This window comes from Petaurus breviceps, unplaced genomic scaffold (assembly GCF_028583685.1).
Source record: "Petaurus breviceps papuanus isolate PSGF00001 unplaced genomic scaffold, PetGlider_PUasm1.0 189, whole genome shotgun sequence".
NCBI classification, from domain to species: domain Eukaryota; kingdom Metazoa; phylum Chordata; class Mammalia; order Diprotodontia; family Petauridae; genus Petaurus; species Petaurus breviceps.
In genome coordinates this window covers 14571189-14595796 of record NW_027185809.1, presented here as the reverse complement: position 1 = coordinate 14595796, position 24608 = coordinate 14571189, and the positions used below count along the sequence as shown (strand labels likewise).

General features: G+C 36.5%; 1 protein-coding gene across 3 annotated transcripts in view; it reads right to left on the bottom strand.

The window, feature by feature from the left end:
* ATL1 (atlastin GTPase 1) overlaps positions 1-24608 on the bottom strand; it is a 107406-nt gene that overhangs the window by 20817 nt on the left and 61981 nt on the right. For all 3 annotated transcript variants that reach the window (XM_069091942.1, XM_069091941.1, XM_069091940.1), the window contains 6 exons: positions 21225-21317; positions 17153-17291; positions 12593-12720; positions 8917-8973; positions 8628-8699; positions 5326-5757 (listed from right to left, as the gene is read on the bottom strand). In XM_069091942.1, coding sequence (XP_068948043.1) covers positions 5326-5757; positions 8628-8699; positions 8917-8973; positions 12593-12720; positions 17153-17291; positions 21225-21317 — 921 coding nt within the window. The remainder of the gene's footprint in view (positions 1-5325; positions 5758-8627; positions 8700-8916; positions 8974-12592; positions 12721-17152; positions 17292-21224; positions 21318-24608) is intronic.

Below are 24608 nucleotides of genomic sequence, written 5' to 3'. Positions count from 1 at the left end.
CTTTTAGTCTTTAAGAATATTTTTTTTATTCATTATTGACCATATAGTGAAATCCTCCAATCATTCAAATATATGAATTTGGTTACAACTTGGTGATTTCTTGAGGACATTTTCCTTATATAGAGTTTGTATTGTGATCTATGGGACATACTTGTTTATTGATTTGGAAAAATTATTTCAATCTGTAAAATCCTGTTTCTTTTTGTGTGAAATTAATCCAGTTAAATTTGTAGAACAAATACATGGGAATTACTGGATATAAACTTGGTAATTACAGCAAAACGAAAAGGAAGAAACAGTTGTTTCATGTTTATTTTTCACATACTATGTCTCTTAAAAAAAAGCCAATCCAACAAAATAGAAAAAGTGAAATTTTTTGAAGAAATTGCATAAGTTTCTGATTTTCTCTTAAACACCTAAGTATACTTTTAAAGGCTGTGCTGTTTAAGTAAAAATGTGTGTGTATAAGAACCTGTGTCTTCCATTCCTAATGTTTACTCACTCTAGTACCAGATACTCTAAATGTGAGATACTTATTCAGTGACCAAAAAGTATATATACTGCTGAAGTATATACTGACTTAGTACCAATCTTCATATTCTCATTATAAATAAAAACAGAAGACAACAGGAATTTGCAACTCTGGCACTTCTAACCTGGTTCAGTTCCTGACAACGTACATTACTTTCCCACCTCTGCCCCAGTTTCCCTCTTATTTTGGAGGTACCATGACATGCTCACTTCCAACTCCTTTCATATTCTGACTCTGCAGACTTTTACTGCTCTGTCTCATGGGGCTCTCATCCCATTGAAAACCTCCCCTCTCCCCTCTCACACACAGATTTTCAGTTCCCTTTTGTGTTATCTTCCCCTTTTAGAATATAAGCCACTTGAGGACAGAAACTATCTTTCTTTCTTACTTGCATGTACTTCTGTTCACAATGCTTGGCACATAGTAAATACTTAATAAATGCTTTATCTAATCTAAATAGAAAGATGACTCACAGGTTCTCCTTAGCTTAAAAAAAGTGCTGCTGGAATTGGTTTTATAGTGGTTCTAAGAACAACATGAAACAAATTCATGAGACATATAATTTCATGTTGCTGTCTTTATAAGCATTTATAAAAATACTATAAAAAGAATGACAATTTCCATAGCAACACTTGCTGAAGAAATAGAGGAATTCTATACAGTTATTCTAAAATAAATCAACAAATATTTTCAAGTCACTCAGTGACTTCGAAGAAGAGGAATAAAAGGGGGAAGTAAAAATTATGTTGAAAAAACATGATTTAGGAGTAAGAAACAAGTGGTTAAAGGCTTGTAGACTCCAGAAAATGTAAAGCTATCTTAGGATCATAGGTTAAGAGCTAGAAGGGCTCTCAGAGTCAGCAAATAAGCATTTAATAAGCACTTCGTGCTAGGAAATGGCTAAGCAGTGGGGATACAACAACCATTGAGCTCACAATCTAATGGGGTGTGGGAGAGAACTATATGTGTGTGTGTGTGTGTGTGTGTGTGTGTGTGTGTGTATAATTGTACAAGCAAGATATATACAGGATAAATTGGAAATAATCAACAGAGGGAATATACTAGAAACAAGGGGGATTGGGAAAGAAGAGTTTTAACTGAGTTGTGTGGTTTTTGTGGTTTGTCATGGTTCTCAAAGAGAACCATGACATTAGGAAAATGACATGATTTGCAATTAAAGTGGATTTGAATGAGAGAGGGCTGTCCAAAGTCTCCAGGCTCACTTTCTCCTCCAGAGCTATCTGGGTTCAGTGGCCAGATATAGATCAGGATGACAGGAGATGGGCCAAGATGCAGCAGGAGACCTTGGTCTTTTTAAGCTTGGCCCCTTTAATTAAAAAAAAATCAGACTAGGAGAGGAAGATCCTCAGGCTTCTTGGCCAAAAGAGAAACAATTTCTGCTTACATTTATTCAGTCGGTGGTGGGGGGGGGGGGGGGGGGGGGGGGGGGGGGGGGGCGCAAAAGTAACCACCGAGTAGTGCTTGGGCTGGGACCTATTGTTGTCCAGTCAAAGAGACTCTGAGTGAATTGGGCTTAAGGTATGGTCTTTAAGAAAGAAATCTATCCAGTAAACCCCAAGATAACTAGGTCGGTTTCAGCCATCAAAATTTGCCTTCTTTTGGGCAGAGCACCCTCAGATAAGGGCATGATACCCCATGTGGGGAGAGGAGAGGAGAAGAGAGGAGAGGAGAGGAGACTTGAAGGACTTGAAGGGCGGTAGGAGGTAGAGATGAGGAGGGATTTACATTTCCTGTAAGAGGGATAGGCAATAAAAATGCCCTGAATCAGGAGATAGGGAATGATCTATTTGAGGAATAGTAAGAAAGGATCAAAGAATCATGGGATCAAAGAATAAATAGATCCCTAAAGAGTTATTGAACATCTTTAAAGGGAAGCAGTAATTAAAAAGAGCCATCATGGCTTTATCAAGAACATGTTATGCCAGAGTTAGCATATTTCCTTTTTCTTAATAAGTTACTAAACTAATAGGGAATGCTATGGATACACTTTACTTAATTTTAGCAAAACAGTTGAAAAAGTATCTTATGCTATTTTTTGGAGAAGATAGATGAAAGCAAAGTAGACACTACTGTGATTCAGAACTGGCTGCATGACTGTACTAAAAAAGTAGGTTTATTACCAGGCTGTCAAGATGCCTCCAATAGACTGGCTCTTTGTTGTTGCTGCTGGGTTTTTTTTTTAAACACTTTTTATAAGTGGCTTAGAGAAAGACACAGATAGCATACTCATCATGTTTTCTGATGACACCAGCTTTGAAGGATAGCTAATATACTAGATCACAGAGGAAGAATCCAAAAAATCTTGATGGTTAGAATTTAATAAGATGAATTTTAATAGGCATAAATGTAAAGTTCTACACTTGGGTTCAAAAAATCTTCACAATACAAGATGGGAGAGGCATGGTTAGTCAGTAGTTTACCTGAAAAGTATCTGTGGAATTTAGTCTACTGTAAGTTCTATGAATCATCAGTATAGTGTAGCAGCTAAAAAAAAGGAAATGTGGTTGTGAACCACTTTGAGAGACTTACAGAAATAAGGTATTGTGTTCAGTTCTAGCTGTCATTTAATGTGAACATTAATAAGCTGAAGAATGTCAAAAGAGGGTATCCAAGATGAAGTGCCTTCACCATGTCATGTAAGGAGTTGTTGAAAAAAACTGGGTATGTTTAATTTAGAGAAGAGAACACTCAGAGGAAACATGAAAGCCATCTTCAAGTATCTGAAAGCTTTCATATGGAGTTGCTAGACTTATTCTTTTTAACCCCAGATTAAAAAACCAGGAGCAAGGAGAGGAAGTTATAGAGGCAACTTCTTGATAATTAGAAAACTTACACTGTTCAAAAATGAAATAGGCTACCTCAGAAGATAGGGAGTTAATGAGGGGTCATTGGAGGTCTTTAAGCAGATAACTACTTGTTGGGTATATTATAGTAGGTGTTATTATTTGGGAATGAGTTGAACTAGGTGACTTCTTAGGCCCCTTCTAGCTATAAAATTTTGTGACTTCGTGTGAAATAATTCAGAGCTGCATCCTTGCTAAAGGTGTTGACACTGTCAAGGAGGATATACTGTGTCAAATCCAAATGGAAGAATGATTCACTGTAGATGCTGAGGTGTTCCAGATTCTTCTATGTGCAGATGACATTATGTTGATTTTGTTAAATCCCAGAACACTGAAGAACCCAAAAGAATTTAGCCTATTTTCTCAAAAAAAAAAATGTAATCTCCTTTAAGGAAAGGACTAATTTGTTTTTGTTTGTAAATCTTCAGCACCTGACAGTGCCTTTCATATGCATAGTGTTTAATAAATACATATTGGATGAATGAATCGGTATCCACAAAGGAAAAAAATGTGGATGAATAATAACTATTGTCCAGGTTATGATATGTAATTAGATAAAGAATTCATAGAGCTGGTCTTTCAGTACATGTTTCTTGGACACACATATGATAAAAAATTGTGAAGGAGAAGCAATGTAAAGGATATTATTAAAGGAATCCATAATTAAAAAAAGATGAGTTGGTCAAATTATGGACAATCCACATACTCTACTAGTATCTGCAGGGTATCAAGTGAACTCAAGAAAGGCCTCTGAACAAAAATGGTTGAACATGAATAAGAGATACATAGGATGACTGTGCTCTGGATTTTTGGAGGAAATAGCTACATCAATAAGATGACCAGTCAATTGGAGTACTATTTAACAGTACAGACCATGAATATAAAATTCTTACTATAAAGTGTTGCTTGCATCACTATATGGTTAATAATAACTTAAACGTTTAAAAATAGAGCTGCAGTTTTGAACAGTGGATCAGTATTTGACCTCTGAGTCAAGAAGAAAAGGATTCAAGTCCTGCTTTTGACTGACTATCATTATCAATTCACTTAAACTTTCAGTGCTCTAGCCATTTCTCCAAGCCTGTGAGTTATAGAACTGTTGCCTACTCCTTACCCTAATAAAATCACAGCTCCTGCTCCCTCTCCTCTTCCACCTCTGGCCCAAAAGAAAAGATCAATAACACAATAATATGAAACTGATTTCAGTGTATTAGAATGTGGTGTTTATGGTCTCAAACCAACCTCTACCGTCTCTTTTAGCTATACAACTGTGATTCTAAAAGTACTAATCAGGAAGTCAGGAGGCTAAGGTATTAGTCATAGTTCTGTAACTATGGTTTTGTAACAAAGATACATAGCAACTTATCTAGGCATTATAAAATGAGGTTTTATTATATTGATTGCTAAAGTCCTTCTACCTCTAAAATTCTGAGTCGATGTTATTCTAAAAAACCGTAGGGAGCAACATCATGTAATGAATTGACCAAAGACTCAGGTAGATAGTATAGTCCAGCATAGTGTGGTGTGACAACTTCTCTATGCTTTAGTTTCCTCGTCTACAAGGTGGATCCATCTGTCTAATTGAATTGTCCCACATTATTGTAGATTTGAACCAGACCTATGATTGCATTCGTGTGGGAAACTTACAGTAGGAAACTTTCTCCACTAATACACATCTACTACTCATTTGTAACTTGTAGCCTTAAAGAGTTGTCTGAGGCAACTGACATCCATGAATCAGGGGTAGGACTTGTACTCAGGTCTTCCTGATGCCAAGGCTGGCCCTCTATTTACTATGCCACACTCATTGCCTCTCTTGTAAGGATATGCACAAGTAAAAGCATAATGCATGATCAAATGTTTTTGGAAGCAAATAGGATTAGAATGAGAAAACTAATTTTTAAGCAATAATACGTTAAATGATCCTACCTGGTCCCACAAGGCAGCAGCCACCTGATCAATTACTGCTCCCAGTTCTCGGTATTCCCCAGAATATCGGATGTATGCCCAGGTACAGAGAGTGATAAGGGTCAGTCCCATGATCATGTTGCATAGGCTGGCTATGATGTCCAAACCAATGAAGCCAGTCACACCAGCAATGACATAAGTGATAAAAATGACCACGAACAGTGTGGCTGGAGTGCGTGCTGCATGGAAGATGTTCTTGCTGTCATTATGTTTTATATACTGTATGTAGAGCTCATCTATTTCACTCTCCAGTTGTTGCAAGTAACGACGGCTAAATTCCTCCCCACCCATCTTTTTGACCCCACGGAACAGCTTAATTGATTCCTCCTTGAGTTCCAGGTGTTTATTCTGTAGGTCGGTGGGTGCTAGAAATGGTTTATCACCCCCACAGATCTGCAAAAGATAGAAAAAGGTTGGGATTAAAAAAAAAAAATCCAAGACAGAAACATGTATAGCGACCAATATAACTATTTACAATTAACCACTGTCTTGTGTAGAAGTTGACTTATAGTGTTCATTTTTCACAAGGAGGATAGTCTGAGGAAAACTAAGCTCCAAAATATTTCAATTTTACCCAAAAGTCTTACCACTGAAAATAAAGAGACCTTAAACTCTCTATCCCTCACATAACTAATATGTTATCTGTCATACACAAAGGATAAATAGGTTGTTTTTGGTCTTTATTAATTTGTTTACTTTTAGTTTACAAGATTCATTACCACAATTCCTTGAATTTCAAATTTTCTCTCTCTTCCTCCCTCCCCTCCCATGGTGGCATACAATCAAGTATAGTATCTGCAAATACTTTCACATTAGGCATTAGTCAGGTTATAAAGAAGGATTGTAACACATGGAATGAAGAATGGGAAAGAGGAAATGAAACCAAACAAGAAAATGAAAAAGGGCAGGTAGTTTGCTTCATTCTGGGTTCAATCTGTTCTTTCTCTGGATGTAAACATCTCTCTCCATCATGAGTCTTTTGGGATTGACTTATGACTCTGGATTGCTGAGAAGAGACCAGTTTACCAAAGTTGGTCATCACACATGCGTTGGGTCTGTAATTGTGTACAAATTCCTCCTGGCTCTACTCTTCTCATTCAGCATCAGTTCGTATAGGCCTCTCCAGGTAAATATGAAGTCCATCTGCTCCTTGTTTCTTATAGCACAATAGTATTCCATAACACGCATATACCACAACTTGTTCAGCCATTCCCCAATTGATGGGCACCCCCTTAATTTCCAATTCTTTGCTAACCACAAAAAGAGCTGCTATAAATATTTTTGTACATATGGGTCTTTTTCCCACTTCTATGATCTCTTTGAGATACAACCCTAGAAGTGGTATTGCTGGGTCAAAGGGTATGAAATTTTAGGCCTTTGGGCAAAATTCCAGGTTGCTTTCCAGAATGGTTGAATCAGTTCACAACTCTACCATCAATGCATTAGTGTTCCAATTTGTCCACATCCTCTCCAGCATTTGTCATTTTCCTGTTTTGTCATCTTAGCCAATCTGACTGGTGAGATGTGGTACCTCAGAGTTGTTTTGATTGGCATTTCTCTAATCAATAGTGAGTTAGAGCATTTTTTCATATGCTTATCGATATCTTTAATTTCTTCCTCTGTACACTGCCTGTTCATATCCTTTGACCATTTATCAACTGGGGAATGACTTGTATTCTTATAGATTAGACTCAATTCTTTGTATATTTTAGAAATGAGTCCTTTATCAGTAACATAGGTTGTAAAAATTCTTTCCCAATTTTCCACTTCCCTCTTAATCCTGGTTACATTGGCTTTGCTTGTACAGAAGCTTTTCAATTTAATGTAATCAAAATTATCCATATTGAATTTTGTAATGCCCTCTAATTCTTATTTGGTCATAAAGTTTTCCCCTCTCCACAAATCTCACAGGTAAACTATTCCTTGTTTTCTGAGACTTCTTACAGTATCAGCCTTTATACCTAGATCATGCACCCATTTAGACTTGATTTTGGTATATGGTGTTAGATTATGGTCTATGCCCAGTTTCTGCCATACTATATTCCAGTTTCCCCAGCAGTTTTTGTCAAATAGTGAGTTCTTATCCCCAAAACTGGGGTCTTTGGGTTTGTCAAACAGTAGATTACTATAGTCATTGACTGCTGAATCTCATGCACCCAATCTATTCCATTGATCCACTACTCTATTCCTCAGCCAGTACCAAGTAGTTTTGAGGACTGCTGCTTTATAGTACAGATTAAATTCTGGTATAGCTAGTCCACCTTCCCTAGCATTTCTTTTCATTAATTCCCTTGATATTCTGGACCTTTTGTTCTTCCAAATGATTTTTGTTACTATTTTTTCTAGTTCTATAAGGTAGTTTTTTGGTAAACTGATTGGTATGGCACTAAATATAGAACTTAATTTAGGTAAAAATGTCATTTTTATTATATTAGCTCGACCTAGCCATGAGTGATTGATGTCTTTCCAATTAGTTAGATCTGACTTTATTTCTGTGAAAAGTGTTTTGTAGTTGTGTTCATATAGGTCTTGAGTTTGTTTTGGCAGGTAGATGCCCAAATATTTTATAATGTCTACAGTAACTTTAAATGGGTTTTCTCTTTCTATCTCTTGCTGTTGAATTTCATTAGAAATATACAGGAATGCCTAAGATTTATGTGGGTTTATTTTATATCCTGCATCTTTGCAAATTTATTTATTGTCTCAAGTAGTTTTTTACTTGATTCTCTAGGATTCTCTAAGTATATCATCATATCATCTACAAAGAGTGATAGCCTGGTCTCTTCTTTGCTTAACTTGACTCCTTTGATTTCTTTTTCTTCTCTAATTGCTACTTCTAACATTTCTAGTACCAGATTGAATAAGAGGGGTGATAGTGGACATCCACAAAGGATAAATAGTGAAAAATAATTATGGGATAAGTAAGGAATGGTATTTTAAAATTGTTTTTCCAATAGTAGTGTTAGATCTACCCGTATTCCATGCACATGTTTCCACACAGTTTCCTCCTTGCTTTTTCTTTCAAGGAAGATTATTTTCTCCTGTAGCTTGGTTGGAGGTCTAGTGATGGATGACTGAATGAAACAGGATAAAAAGTTGGATAGAGTTGCCTTCCATTTTCTATCAATGCACAGTGCCTAGTAGATGTTTAATAATAGATGCTTAATAAATGTTTATTGGCCATTGATAAGAAGGAATAGCTGAGAGAAATACTTATTTGCTGTATTCTAAATGTGTTCAAAGCATTGCATTTTTATTCTTACCTCTTCCATTCTTTTGTTATATGTATCCTTGGCAGTTGCAACGGCTGCTAAATTGTTAGCTTCAGCTGTGGCCTTTGTACAAAATACAAAGATTTAAAATTTATTTCATATTTATCATATGTTCTATATGATAAACTTATCTACAGCAAAATAAACTTATTTTTTTCTACAAGACATTTTTATAAGCTATTTCTGACCCTAATATTAAGCAGCAGTGAGTTCCAGTCATGAATATAACCTTTAAAGCATCTTAAAACAAGTTTGCAACACCTAACAACTGGATAATTACCTGCAACATTGATTTAGGATGGGGTAATTCTTCTCCTTGATAGATCTTTATATATGCCTGTGAAATGACACAGAAAATGCATATTTAAATAAATTCCATGAAATACTCCCATCTTTTACTATTATAAATTATGTTTGTAAGGAATTTTCAACTTTTATTTTGCAGAATCACACAATAGTGCAGTTGGAAGGGGTTTTAGCTGTAATCTCATCCAGCTCATACTCTCACAAGAATGTCCATTGCCACATACCCAGCAGGAAGTCAACTAGACAACAAGGGGACTCCGCTACCTTTTGAGGCAACAATATTACAATTTTGAGTAACTTTAATTGTGAGATAATGTATCAGATATCAAGCCTTTACTATATTTACCTCATTGCAACTTCTACCCTGTGCTGTTAATTCTGCCCTGAGGGACCCAATGGAACAAGCCAATAGCTCTTCTATGTGAATGTCCTTCACATGCCTGAAGACAATTATCATATGTCATTTCCCCCCACTCAAGTCCTATTCTCCAGTATAAACATCTCCATTTCTTTCATATAATCCTCGTGTGACCTGGATTCACTTCACTATTTGGTTACCCTTCTCTTGAATGCTAAATTTCTTAAAATGTGACATCTAGAACTAGGCAAAATACTCCTGATATAGTCTGACCAACAGAGAGATAAAGGGAGTTAGCATCTTCTTACTCCTGTAAAGCTATGCCCCTTTTAGTGCAGTGCAAGATGACTTTAGGATTTTTGGTTGTCATATCACAAAACTGACTCATACTGAGTTTATAGTATTTTTCATACAAACTGCTAACTAACTGTACCTTTCTCATTTTGTACTTGTGAAATTATTTTTTAAGGAATGTATAAGATTTTACATAGACCCATACTAAATTTTATCTTTATATTTGTCCCAACATTCTTGCCTTTCAAGATCTTTTTGGATTTGGTTTATTTGACAAGGTTACCTTTGCCTTTGCCTTTATCTAAGTGAGCAGAACAATTGATTGTCTCTTTCCAAAGGAAATGGTATTAATAGTTCTAGACCAGAAGGGAGAGGGGGAAAGAGGAGACTCACAGTTTTTAAAACCTGGGGAACCTTGAACCTGACTGTTTAGCCAAATGATTTGTACCTGGTTTTTGGCCTAGCCTTCCAGAGATAAATATTCAGAAAATAGATTGGATAGTCATCGTAAATTATAATGAGAACTCATACCAAAGGAATACAACCCTGTACCAGGAATGAAAACACTAGGCCAAAGGCTAAATTGGCCAGATGATCCTGTTCTCCAACCTGGTTGGAAGGTAACGCATTTCAAAGATGACACCCTTAACAAGAACCAAGGTTAACTTCTACTGGTACTACGGTAAAAGCTCCTCTTCTCTCTAAGAACAGCAGTGCTTCTTTTCAGTCTAGGATTATAGCTGAGAAGGAAACTGAAATTTGTAGAGAGAGCTATGTTTCTCCAATGAGGGCTAAGCCCAGAGAATTCAGGGAAATAAATATACCAAGTGGTAATGTGGTATCAACTACCAATCTAGTGGCAAAATGACCAGGTCATGAATCATGAATTGCCTTGGCCCTAAATATGTACCTTTTAGTCTAATAGTGTGTTTTGTATTTGCCCACTCTTCCCAATGATAGTGTTGTTGAAGGCCAAGTTTTGTTATTGTTAGTCGTTTCATTTATGTCTGACTGTGACCCCATTTGGGTTTTCTTTGCCATTTCTTTCTCCAGCTCATTTTACAGATGAAGAACTGAGACAAACAGGGTTGTGACTTGCCCAGGGTAACACAGCTAGTAACTGTCTGAGGTAAGATTTGAATTTAGAAAGAGTGTTCTTGACTTCAAGCCAGTCATTCTATCCACCGAACCACCTAGCTGCCCTAAAGGCAAAGAAATCAGTGGAAATGGACAGGTTTAAGTTAATCTCCACACATTCACAACTGCTGTGAACCAAAATTCTAACTTTTCCAAGTGAAATGATTTTGTGGTCCAACTATGACTTTGGCAAAGAAGCTCCTGAGACACCAGGGAAACTCCTTGCTAACTGTTCTTAATTTATTGCTTTTATTTTCCTGGGCTGCTTTTTACACTGTGGTGCTGGCAGTGGACAGAGCACTAGGGCCTGGACTCAGAAAAATCAGAATACTAATCTGACTGCAGATACTTACTAGCTGTATGATCCTGGGCAAGTTGCTTAACTCCTGCCACCATAAAACTGGAGGAGGAAATAACAAACCATTCCACTGTCTTTGCCAAGAAAACCCCATATATAGTTGGTCACACAGACACAACTGAATGATTAAACAACAAGGAGTTACTGTGAATGATGAAAAAATATCAAGTATAATATCGAATACAGACTTCTTTATTAAAAAAAAAAAGTTGAGCCCATAAGCTGCCTGACAGTGAATAGAGTGCTGCCCTCAGAACCAAAAAGACCTAGGTTAAATCCTGCCTCTGAAATATATGAACCTGGGAAAGTCACTTAATCAATGCTGCAGGAACTCTCTAAGTTTCAAGATAATTGCAGATCTGTGTTGGCAGAGGAATTCCTTACATCAATGAAATCACATATCTAGATTATCTTTTTTCATCTCTTCTCTCCCCCCAAAATCTAGAGATATGTTTGAAAATATAGAATGAATGAGAATTGTTTAATATATTTCTATTTTTGTTCTGCCAGCTATTAAATTACATCCTTCGTTCCACCTCAGTTATTACCTCTAGGCAAACTCCACTGGAATGTTTTCTTCTATAAGAGTTGATAGTATAACACCTCCTTGTTGGGGGTGGGGGTAGGGAAGAGGGAGGTGACTCATGTCTAATTTAGTGAATGAGGGTCATATGATCTAAAACTGGAAGATTGTGCATTGGAAAGAATGCTGGATTTGGAATTAGAGGATCTGAGTTTGAACCCCAGTTCTATTATTTATACGCTGTGTGACCTTGAGTGAGTCACTTCCCCTTTTTTTGTGCCTCAATTTCCTGCTCTTTAAAATGAGGGGGCTGAAATAGGTGATTGCTAAGGACCCAATTAATTCTTTTAAAATTTATTTGCTTAATTAAGCCAATCCTCTCATTTTGCAAATGGAATTAATCAGGCTTGCAGAGATAAAATGACTTGTCCTAGGTCACCCAATTAGTAGCAGAACAGAGATTTGAATCAAGTCCTATTTCTGGCTTTTTTATAAGAAGCAGCAGGGTAAGAAAGAACTTGAGTTAAATAAAGAGAGGGAAATTGTGAAGTTGATTTTTGAGAGTTTGAGATATGAAGATCAGAGATTGAATTTGGGAAAGAGAAATTTGGAATAAATTCAGAAAAATGTTAAAGATGACAACCTCCAGGTCTATATTCATCTTTCAGCTTCTGTAAAAGAAAATTAAAGGAAAAGGAGCAGGAATATTTAACAAATATTTTTAATTCATTCATTCTTTTTTCTTAATAAAAAAGAATAAGAAAACAACACTAAGAATATGTCTAAAAATTTAGTTTCACAAAGAAGGCTTCCATTAGGAGTCTTTTTTCTTTTCTCTCCACCCTACCCCATTCCCCCAGATTCTCTCTTTCTTAATCTCTATGACTAATACAGCTCTTGATTCTTCACATTATGAAGAAAATTTATCAGTACATCAAATGTAAGGAAATACAAATTCTTTGGAATTGAGGAACAAATACCTTGAAGTATTCCACTAGACCTCGGCAGGTGATTTTATTTCCATTGATTTCTTTAACATCTAGGTTCTCAGGGCTAAGTAGCCAGGGGATCAAAATTTTCAGGTTCTTAATGAATTCATCATCTATTTCTATAAGTAAAAGCAAGTTCATCATTATTTAAACAATCTCCACCCAGCTTTATGCTCTCTAAATAGCATTGTTACAATTTTCCCCCTCTCCATTCTTTCCCTCAAGTAAAGCAACTCTAATAGAATAAGCAGCTCTAATAGAATGCCCTTCCTCCAGGGCAGTTACTTTTGTCTTTGTATTTTCAGAATCTCTTTTTACTGGTAGGTGACTAATAAATATTCATTGAGTTGAACTGAAATCCCAGCTCCTACATGAAGTTCTTTCCAGATTGACTAGAGAAAAATCATCAGTTTCCTCAGTCTAGGATCTGAATTTTTCACAACTTTGTCCCTTATACCTGCTTACCACACTTTTATATTATACAATTACCTTTAACTCACATCTTATAGAAATACATTATTGTCCACTTATATGACAACAACTTATGTTTTAAAATTATGATGTGAATTATGTTCATCCATGTGACTGGTACCAATCTCACAATAATACTTTGGAATTCGCTAACCTCTCTTCCTTGAAATAACACTATCTCATTATTAATATGAATGTGTATATCTCCACTTTGATCAGTTTTCTATAGAAGGTTTTCTAAAAAATTTAACTCATAAGGAAAAGTATGATTTTAATATTTCAATGTAGTCTCATTCATGAACATTATTCTTAAATACTTAATAGTGAATAAGCATACAATTAAGTATACTTTACTATAAAGCTAGTGTCCCAACTGAAAGTGATTTTCTTGGGTGGCTAGGTGGTACAGTGGATAAAGCACCTGCCCTGGAGTCAGGAGGACCTGAGTTAAAATCCAGCCCTCAGACACTTAACACTTACTAGCCATGTGACCTTGGGCAAGTCATTTAACCTTAATTGCCCTGCCTTCTTTCCTCCTTCCAAAAAAAAAGTGATTTTCACCTTTCCTTTATATTCCTCCTCTTGAAAGCTTTCTGTTCATCAATTCATGAATCTATCATATTGAAATTATGTAAGTTCACAAGCTCATAAAAGGACCTATTTTACTAACCTATTCTGTTCTAACTTGCTTTTTTAAAAAAAAATTCATGAAAGGCATGAATGATGATTCTAATTAATACTTTAAGCATTAAAACTTTAAAATCCCTTTAAAAATAAAGGAAATCCTACAAAGATAATTTAATTATCCCTACTTTTTTTGATCAAAAGAAACCTTAGTCCTGGAAGCTCCCTGTTTAAAAGTATTTTAACACAAACCTATTGAAGTCATTACACAAATGCTCGGTGTCTCCTCTTACATTAGAGTTTTTGCATCTTATAGGTGGTAGTGAAAATAATAGGATCTTCTTATTGAAAATAAAATATACTCCCACCAACTGTTTTCTTCTGTCATATGTAAAGTCACCATTTAAAATACTTACATCCTTTGACCCAGAGATCCTAGGGCATGGGATATGGCTATAATAGGTCAAACATAGAAAGCTAGATCCTTTATGCACCAAAAATATATGTAGTTGTGTGTGTGTATGTGTGTGTGTGCGTGCGCCCATATATGGCAGCAAAAACTGTAAGAAAAGCATCTAAATAAGCATCAGTTGGGGAATAGCTAAAAAAAAAGTGTGATGCATGAAAATACGGTTTTTGAAATATTACTACAGCATCAGAAACAGTTTTCCAAGTCAGGGAACCACATGTGGTCTAGGGGTGCTGGGAACCCCAAAATGCAACGGTACAGGGCTAAGGTCTGCCTCAAAAGAATTTGACCACTCAAGCCTTCTTTCAGTCAGAGTGGCAGGTTTATTAAGACACCAGTTGGGTGGGCAAGATTTCTAGTAAACCTGTGGTATTTGTGATGCCAATGCAAGTGGGCCAGATTTTAAGAATCTGCCCATTTGATGAGGATAAGATGAATATTTTTGTACAGAAAGACTGTGGGAAGATCTGGATGGGATCTAGGAGTGGTAAGTAGCTTGGGGTTGACTGGAGAAAGGGGTCTAGATGGGATTAAGTAGTGGCAAGTAGCCTGGAGTGGGCCAGGTACTGACAATGAGGGCCACAATGAAAGGGCAGTTAAAAGGATTATTGACTGGGATGGGCCAGGTGCCTCAGAAGAATGCCAGAGATCTGGGTTGAGGGGCTTTGGGGTCCGGTCCCAAAGACATGGTCTTTTCCTTTTCAGGCTTCAGCACGAATCCCATCCCCATCATTATAACTGCAACAATACAAAAGGAAGAAACAAAAAACTAAAACTGAATGCCACATAATTATAATGACCTAGCTTGATCTCAGAGAAGATTTGAGAAAATGTACCTCTCTCCCTCATTTGCAAGGATAAGAGAGTATGTATGTTATATTACATATAATGTCAGATTAACATGGTTGATGTGTTGATTGGTTTTGCTAAACTACTTTAAAACAATCTTACAGGAGTAGGGGAGGGAGATGAATGTATTCAGAAATGAAGGTAATGTGAAAACAAAGCCTATCAATAAAACAAGATTTTTTATAATTAAAATAAAATATAGAGGTAATAGAGTTTAAGAATTGACTGGCATTCTGGGATTTGTACTTCAGGGGGAACATTTTGATCTTTGAGCTTAGACTATGATCAAACCTGGGAGCTTTGAAAAAGGGACACAGTTTGCAATAGAGAGTTTAAAAAACAAAAAGACAACATAGCACACAGAGAAGTATTCTGCCTGCCACAAGAGTATGGGAAAATAGTAGAACAGACTGTGAGAGATCAATGCACAACCTGACTGTTAGTGAATAAAGGAGGACAATGGCAGACACTTTGAGAAGCTGACAAAATGTCTGCTTGTGAGAGTGTGCAAAAACTATAGCTAATGGAAAAAAAGAAGTCAGATTGATGATAACAGTTGCCATCATCACTTTAAAGATTAAGAACTGAGGAGAGCTTTGAAAGGTTTTTATCCTCAGTTTGTGTTAACACAAGTCTCCATGTGATATCATTGTTCTTTATGTAAACTATTTCTTTATTCTACTTTTTTTCTTCTGCTATTTCTATATTTTGCTTCCTGTAAATATTCATGAGCAATCAGAAATACTTGTATTACATACTTATATAATTATTTAATACCTATAAATGGTTATCTAAGCCAGTATTTAGGGGAAACTAAATCTTGTCCTAGTGATCAGACTTCAATTCTTATCTGGGGAGCTTAAGAGAATAAGAAGATGGGGAGTAGAAGAAAGTTTATACCCTTTTAGGGTCAACCAGCACCTCAGGAATAAAGTGAGAGTTTAGTTACTTTGGCTCCAGAGTGATACCTGGCAGTTATGCTTCTAAAGGGGGTGGTACTAATAATGGAGAAGCCTGACTTCTATCTAAGTTGGTATGAGGTATATGTGAAAAAAGGTCTATGAGCATAGGGCAAAAATAGTGGTTAGACCTGCTCCAAGGTCTTTGGCAAGTTGTGTCACAAGTGTTTTTTTGGAAATTATTTTTAGAGCCATTTTCCTGAAATGCTCATTGCCACAGAACAACACTGAATTCCATTTAACACAGTGAAAAAAGGCTATAGCAATAAGGAAACAAATACATGAATAGAATGATTTAGTTGAAATTTTGGAGTTACAAGCAAAAAATTTAAGAAAGGATTCTTTTACTGGCACAGTGGCTAAAGCACAAGGAGTTCAAATCAGGGCTCAGACACTATTAGCTATGTGACTACAGGCAAATCACTTAACCTCTGTTTTCCTTAGTTTTCTCATCTGTAAAGTGGGGACAATAATAGCACCTACTTCCTAGGATTGTTGTGAAGATAATATATGTAAAGTACATAGTTAGTAACACATAGTAAATACTATGTAAATGTTAGCTATTAATATTACTATTTTATCCATTGTCAACTGCCACATAAACAGGTGTTATAATTGGTTACTAAGATATAGTATAAATTTTTTCTTTTTTTTCTTTGTAGATTCATGAATTTTAAATTTAGGACACAATATTATAATGCCTCTATCAAAGAATAGCTCTTTTGGAAATGCTACCTAAGAAAAATCTTCCTCTAATTCAGTTCTCAATAATTTAGTTTTTTGGGTTCAAGAAGTTTGCACTTAGTATTTATAGAATGTTTTTTCTGTGTAGATCAATAATTAGCCAGTTTTTGTAACATTCTCTAGGTAAGTATCAGTGTTCCCTTAATGAGTTTGGATGCAAAACCAAAATGATTAATTCTTAGCTGTATGCAGGATATGTTTCATTCTTGCATGGCCATCCACCTTCAACAAAACTTGGTATCAGATTTACATAAATAAAGACTCTAACAATGGGTCATATTTTCACAGATATTCTATAATTTCTTACCATTTCCCTCAAAGAAGCCTAACTACAATGGAAGTCAGCAGCAGTGAAACTAATTGTGTTGCCTAGTTGGTAGAAATTACAAAGAAATTCAAATTTTCATCTGTAAACATGTTCCTATTACTACAGACCTTTGAGTTTTCCATTGAAATTTGGGTTGGTGGCAACTTTTAGACCAGGATGAGGTAGTAGAAAACAGGATATGTTGGTGAAACAGGAATGGATATGCTTTCGGACATTCTGAAGTTCTTCATGCTGGTTCCCTGAGACCTGAAATAAAACCATCTTGACATTTAATTCAGGGTAAAAATGCAGGTCACCATTTTAAATTTAATTTGCATTATTAACATTTTCTGCATCACTTTCTTAATTCTAGACAATCAACAAAACGATTAACTCAAATCCTTATCTGTAGCCTTTGCAGATTTTCAAGGTGTAAATGCTTACAATGAAAATTTAAAGTTGGCTCTTATGAACTAGTTTTAGTTGGTGCCAGCATATACCTTGCATTTCACTGTGCCTTTGGCATCCGTTCACATAAGTCTTCCCAGGTTTTCTAAAACCATCTTGCTTGTCATTTCTTATAACATAATGGTATTCTACCACAATTATATGTCATCGTATCTTTAAATTGTTAAAGTCAACTCCATAAGAATTTGCTGACTTCTTGCACTTGGAACTTGGTAATTTGATTGGTGTGGCACTGAAGAAGTAATTTAGGTTAGAATTATAATTTTTATTATATTGGCTCAGCCTACTCATAAGTAATTAACATTTCTTCAGTTATTTCTATCTGTCTTTATTTGTGTGAAAAGTATTTCGTCATTGTGTTTATATAGTCCCTGGGTTAGTCTTGGCAGGTAGACGTCCAAGTATATTATCTGCAGTTATTGGGGGGAGGAGGGAAGGGGAAGGCAAGGCAATTGGGGTTAAGTGACTCGCCCAAGGTCACATCGCTTGTAAGTGTGTCGTGTCTGAGGCTGGATTTGAACTTTTTACATAAACCTAAAAAGTTTCTGCACCATCAAAATGAGTACAGTTCGAGTTAGGCCTCTGGAGAACATTTATTAAGCAGTTACTCTCTGCTTGGCACTGTGCCAAGCCCTGGAGGGTACAAATCCAAGCAAAGCAAACAATCTCTGCCCATAAGGAGCTTGCATTCTAATGGGGAACACATGAAGGAAGAGGAAAAGTGGGAGAGAGGGGAACAATCAATTTGGAAAATTTCTACACCTCAGATTTCTCTGATGAAGGTCTAATATCCAAGATATATAAAGAATCAATATAAATTGTTAAGAGAAAGGCTCACTTCAATAGACAGTTTGCCAAGAACAAACATTGATTAAGTGCTTATTATATAGATGCCAGCACCTTGCTAAGGATATAAAGAAATTTGAAAATATGGTTCCAGGACTCAAGAAACTTTTATTCTAATGGGGGAGACAACATGCCAAACATTGTACATATCGTATATATGCATTGTAAATGGAAGATCGTCTTAGCTGGAAGACATTAGGGGAAGATGAGGAAGGGGGGAGGAGAAAGGTCTCCTTAAGAAGGTGGAATATAAACTGCATCTATAAGGAAATCCAGGAAGCCAGGAGATGGAGGTGAGAAGGGAGAGCAACCCAGGCAAGGGAACAACTTGTGACAAAGCATAAAATAAGGAGGTGCAAGGTTCTATCCTGGATTGCTCTTCCTTCTTTGGTCCAACTACTTACCTCCTGGCCTCCTTCAGGTCTCAACTAAAATCTCACCTTCTACAGGCTCCTCCGAAGCTTCTTAGTCATAGTGCCTTCTCTGTTAATGATTTCCTATTTATCCTGTGCATAGCTTGTTTTATGTATATTTGTTTGCATTCTGTCCTCCCCATTAGACTTTAAGCTTCTTAACTGAAGGGAGTATCTTTTGCCTCTTTTTTTGTATCCCCAGCCCTTAGCACGGTGCCTAGCATAGAGCAGGCAACAAATGTTTGTTGACTGATTGATTGTAGGAGGATAGGTACACTAGTGCATTGTTGATGGAACTGTGACTTGGTTCAGCTATTCTGGAAGACAGTCTGTAACTGTAGGATCCACTGAACTAGGAATTTAGTAATCCAAAGTCATTACATTTTAAGCCTCTTTCCAATTCTCCACTCAACTGTCAAAGTCATCTTCCCAAATCTTAGGTATGACCATGTCTTTCCTCCATTCAATAAACTTTAGCAGCTCCATATTACCTATATTTTTTGTTTGGCTTCTAAATCTCTTCATAAATTTGTCTCTTCTTACTTTTCTGCTCTCTTTCATATTAATGTCCATGCATTCTATGATCCAGGAGCACTGGCTTCTTTTGCTCTTCCTCACACGAGCCTCTCTAATTCCCTGACTACAGTTTCAATTCTCTCCTTCCTTATTTTGGTATCCTGGCTTTCCTGGCTTCCTTCCTTTCCCAGCTAAATTCCTAGTAATCATATACCATAAGGAAGTCAGAGATAGAGTAGAAGAAATACAAGAATATCTATAGCATCACTTTTTATTGTGACAAGAAACTGAAACAAAACAGATGCCCATTAGTTGGGGAATGGCTGAACAAATTATGATATATTGCTCAATAAGAAATGAAGAATGACAGATTGAGAGAAATACAGAAGGACTTATATGAAGTGATACAGAATGAAGTCAGCACAGTTTATATGATGAACAAATGATATGGGGTAAAAAACATTGAAAGACCTCGGAATTTGACTTCAAAAAACCAATGATGAAATGTTTTCTGTACCCCTTGGAGGCAAGGTGGTCTAGAACCAGACATGCATTCTTAGATATGCCCAGTATCTTGATTTGTTTTTCTTTACTATGAATACTTGTTATACAAGAGAGTTTCTGCTTGGACAAAGAGGGGAGATAGGTTGGGGGGTAGTGACATATATAAAAAAAGGAAGCATGAAAAGCAATTAAAAATTGTTTTGCATTTTTTTTTTTAAAGAGGAGAGTCTTTTATACAGCATTCCCATTAAAAAAATCTTTATACTACTGTTCCATCATTGTTTCAATTAAGAAGTTAGGCGGTTAGGTGGCACAAGGGATAAAGCAGTGTATGTGGAATTAGGAAGACCTGAGTTCAAATTTGGCCTCAAACACTAGTTAGTGGTGTTGAGGAAGTCACTTAATCTCTGTTTGCCTCATTTTCCTCAATTGCAAAGTGAGGATAATAATAGCACCTACTCCCCAAGGTTTGTGAGGATCAAATGAGGTAATACTTGTAAAGTGCTTAGCACAGTTCCTGGAACATAGTACTTGCTATATATGTGCTAACTATTGTTATCATTAAGAACTGAAAATGGATATTATGGAGAGAGAGATGTATAATAATATGAGTAGGCTGAAACATAAAATAAATAAGGAACTTCAGAGAAAAACAGAGTAAAAGATTCCTTCATGGACATTTATAATAGAAAGGGAATATGGGCGGCGGCTAGGTGGCACAGTGAGTAAAGCACCGGTCCCGGAGTCAGGAGGACCCGAGTTCAGTTCCGGCCTCAGACACTTAACACCCAGACAAAAAAACTAGCCGTGTAACCTTGGGCAAGTTACTTAATCCCAGTTGCCCTCCAAAAAGCAAAAAAAAAAAAAAAAGAAAGGGAATATGGACTGGTTATGTAGAAATGATTGACAGGTGGACAGTCTACTTGCTCTCCTAGTATCCTCAAAATATCAAGAGAAAATGAGAAAGGCCTACAGCACATTGAGTGTACTCCCCTGTGGCAAACTTATGGAAAGACATGCAAAAGAGTCGTAAAGGATGATGATGGATGGGTGTTGATCTGCATTGTTGGAGGGGACATCCAAATGAATGAAATCACAGACTCATCTGAGTATTTAAGAGTACTTGAAATAAAGTATATATGGGTTCTATGTCTAAGGAAATGGAAGAGGCTAAGTGGAACATTTGCAACAAAAGCAAACTGACTAAACACTGAGTGTAAATAAGCCCTGAAAACAAGTACACAAGAACATGAAAGTATTTTGAAAAATAACACGAATTATGTGTGTGTGCATATATATATATATATATACATATATATATATGATATATATATATGCATGTAGATGAGGTTTCATTGCATTATATTAATATTAAATAAAGGACTATATCAAAGTTATAATGCTAGCTTAACAATCACTGACAAAGCTTGATGCAAACAGGCATCTAACAAACCTTAAGTCGTTTTTCTAAGAATTTTGCACCACCATCAGCTCCGTAGGAAAATTCATATGGGAAACTCCAGTCTCGGACAAGGAATATTAAGGACTGAAATGAGACAAAAAAGGAATATGATTAAATTAATTAAGGAACTTTCAGATTTTTTCTTTTCCTTTTATATTAATTCTAAAAGGCAAACAAGTGGCATTGTCTTTAAGCAAGGCCTTTTTTAAAAATACAAAAACTTAATAGACATAAAAAAGTAATCAAACATCCAAAATAAGGGGCAAAATCTTAACCCCACTCTACGCTCCCATTTCACAAGACAGAACCAAATAATTAATGAACATAAAGTAAGTAAGAAATCCCAAATTCAGACAACAGTAAACTGCACACACATAGAGAGCTCCTATAAATGTTTTCTGCCTGTGTCTTTTTGCTTAGATAACTAGGATACAGATTTTGTAGTGGGACTACTAAGGGAGAGTTCCAAATTACTTTCCTGAATAACAGCACCAATTCACAACTCCACTAGCATTTTCCTTGATTTTCATCTTTGTAAGTCTGAGTAGTAAGAGTGAAACCTCAGAATTGCTTTAATTTGCTTTCTCTGTTTATTAGTGATGTAGAGCATTTTTTTCACATGGCTTTTTCATATATTGGATTTCTTCATTGAAAAGTGACTGCTGATATACGTTGACCATTTATTAGATGAAGTCACTGCAGTGGATAGAGCATTGCGCCTGGATTCAGGAAAACCTAAATTCAAATCTGGCCCCCTGAAACTTACTACTTTGTAACCCTGAGCAAGTCACTTAACCTCTCTCTGCTTCAGTTTCTTCAACTGTAGAACAGGGATAATAGTAGTGTCTTCTTCCCAGAGTTGTTGTGAGGATCAAATGAAGTAGTATTTGTAAAGTGCTTAGCATTGTACCTGGCATATGTTAGGTGCTTAAAAAATGCTTGTTTCCTTCCTTATCAATTAGGAAATGGCTCTTATTCTTAAAATATTTGTCTTGGAAATGAGATCTTTTGTGCAAAAAAATTATGTAATCAAAACTATCCATTTTATCTGCTGTAATCTCTTTCCCTTGTTTGGTTTAAAAATTTATTCATGTCCATAGATCTGAAAGTTAATTTTTCTTTGATCCTTTAATTTGTTTATGACATAACCTAATGTATATATATATATATATCATATATATCTAAGTCATATATCTATTTTGAGCTTATTTTGGCATACCGTGTTAGGTATTGGTTTATATCTGATTTCTGTATGGGGTACAGGCTGTGTTTGGGGAATACTAGTGCCTCTGGTGTGAGGGATGCCGTGGCCTTTTCAGGGCTGTTTTGTACCTTTTGGTGTCACCCAGTTCTCATGTGTGGCTCCATGAAGCTGTAGCAAGTGCAGTGGTCACATCTTGGTAAACTGTTTTGACAGATGGGTTAAACCAGGTTGAGGGTAACCAAAGGCTTTCAAACCTTTTGGTCAGAAAGAGGGTGTCTACCCCAAGCATATGAAGATTTTTTCCTGGTAGAATGAGTAAATAAGAACAATTTGCTCAAATAGCCATAAAGGCTCTTGAAGAAGGCACTGTGGAGCACTTAGAGCTTGATTAGACAACTAAGGTACCAAGGTCATCCTGAGCATCACCAGTCATCTTGATTTTGTCTTGCTATTGAACTTTGATTACCCTGGAAGAGAGTATGCACAAGACTTTGTACAACTCTGCTTCACTTAAATCCAACTTATGTGCAAATCAAAAGACATCACCCATACCATTTTACCATTTTAGCCTATCTCAAAGCTTTGTGACAACAGGCAAGTGATGAAGCAGCAGGTACAGATACACTGGGAGCTATAATCACAGCTCTGCGTACAGGGGTCCCAGGCCATAAGGTTGTCTTCTTACTGGAAGCAGCTGGGAGATTTGGAAGCCATCGAGTGTTTGAGCAGCCTTTTAAGGATTGCACTACTCACCTCTTGCTATAAGTAAGGGACTAGAAAAGGTACCCTAAAAATTGTACACTTTACCTAACCCTGGACAACTCACTGTGGTGAGTGGGAATCCTACTCTGTGGTTGAAACACACACAAAAAAATGTACAAAAACTTCTTCAAAGATGATTCCACTCATAATCAGTGTGTGAAATGTATGCATGCTTATGGACAACATGAAATCCAATAAACCTGAAAGATAAATAGCTTTTGTTGTGACAGAACTCAGCAGGTATCACACCCAAATAGGAGTCCTGAGTGAAACAAGGCTGATAAATAATGACCAGCTTACTGAAGTCTGAGATGGATATGTGTTTTTCTGGAGTGGTTGCAATGAAACACAGTGCCATGAAGCTGGTGTAGGTTTTGCAATCAAAACTAATCTAGTCAACAAGCTTGTATGCCTACCAAAAGAAATGAATGACAGGCTCATGATGTTGTGATTGCCATGTGTAGGAAAGCTCCATGCCACCATCATCAATGCCTATGCTCCCACCATGACAAACCCTGATGAAGTAAAAGAAAAATTTTATGAAGACCTGGAAACCCTCATTGTCAGTGTGCCTGAAAGGACAAGCTTATAATGCAACGAGCAGAACAGAGGTCTGTACACATTTGTCTATCTGATCGAGGCCTTTGATACTGTCAGTCATGAGGGCTTATGAAAGATCATGACAAAATTTGGTTGCCTAGAGAAGTTTATCAGTATTGCATGTCAATTTCATGATGGCATGCTTGCCCAGGTGCTGAATAATGAATGATGCTCTTGCATTTTCCTTGTCATCGATGGAGTGAAACAAAGCTGTGTGCTTGCTTGCATGCTTTTCAGCAAAGTTGTCATTCAGTGAGAATGAAAACAGTATCAAGGTCAGGTACTGCACTGATGATAAATTATTTAACTTGAAAATGCTACAAGGAAAGATAAAGAAAGGAGGGAAAGTTGGCACATGGCATTTTGTTCATAGATGATTGTGCACTCAACGCAACCTCTGAAGCTGAGATGCAACAAAAAATATGGTCAAATTCTCTGTTACTTGTACTAATTTTGGCCCAACAAGAAAACATAGGTTCTCCACCAGCCAACATACTATTCATATGTGACAGCATTGACTACAGTAACTGGAGAGATTTTGAGTGCTATTGATAAGTACACTTTGGCAGTATGCTTTCCAGGGATGTACACATAGATGATGAGGTTGATGCACACGTTGCTGGAGCTAGGTCTCAGAAGGAAAGTGCTGGAGAGATGAGGTATACTAGCATCATGCCAAGAAACTGAATACCTTCCATTTGAATTGCCTTAGAAAAATTCCAAAGATCATTTGGCAAGGTAAGGTACAAGACACTTGAGGTCCTTCCTAGAGCTAAACTGCCAAGCATTCCAAGTTGACTGTAGAGAGT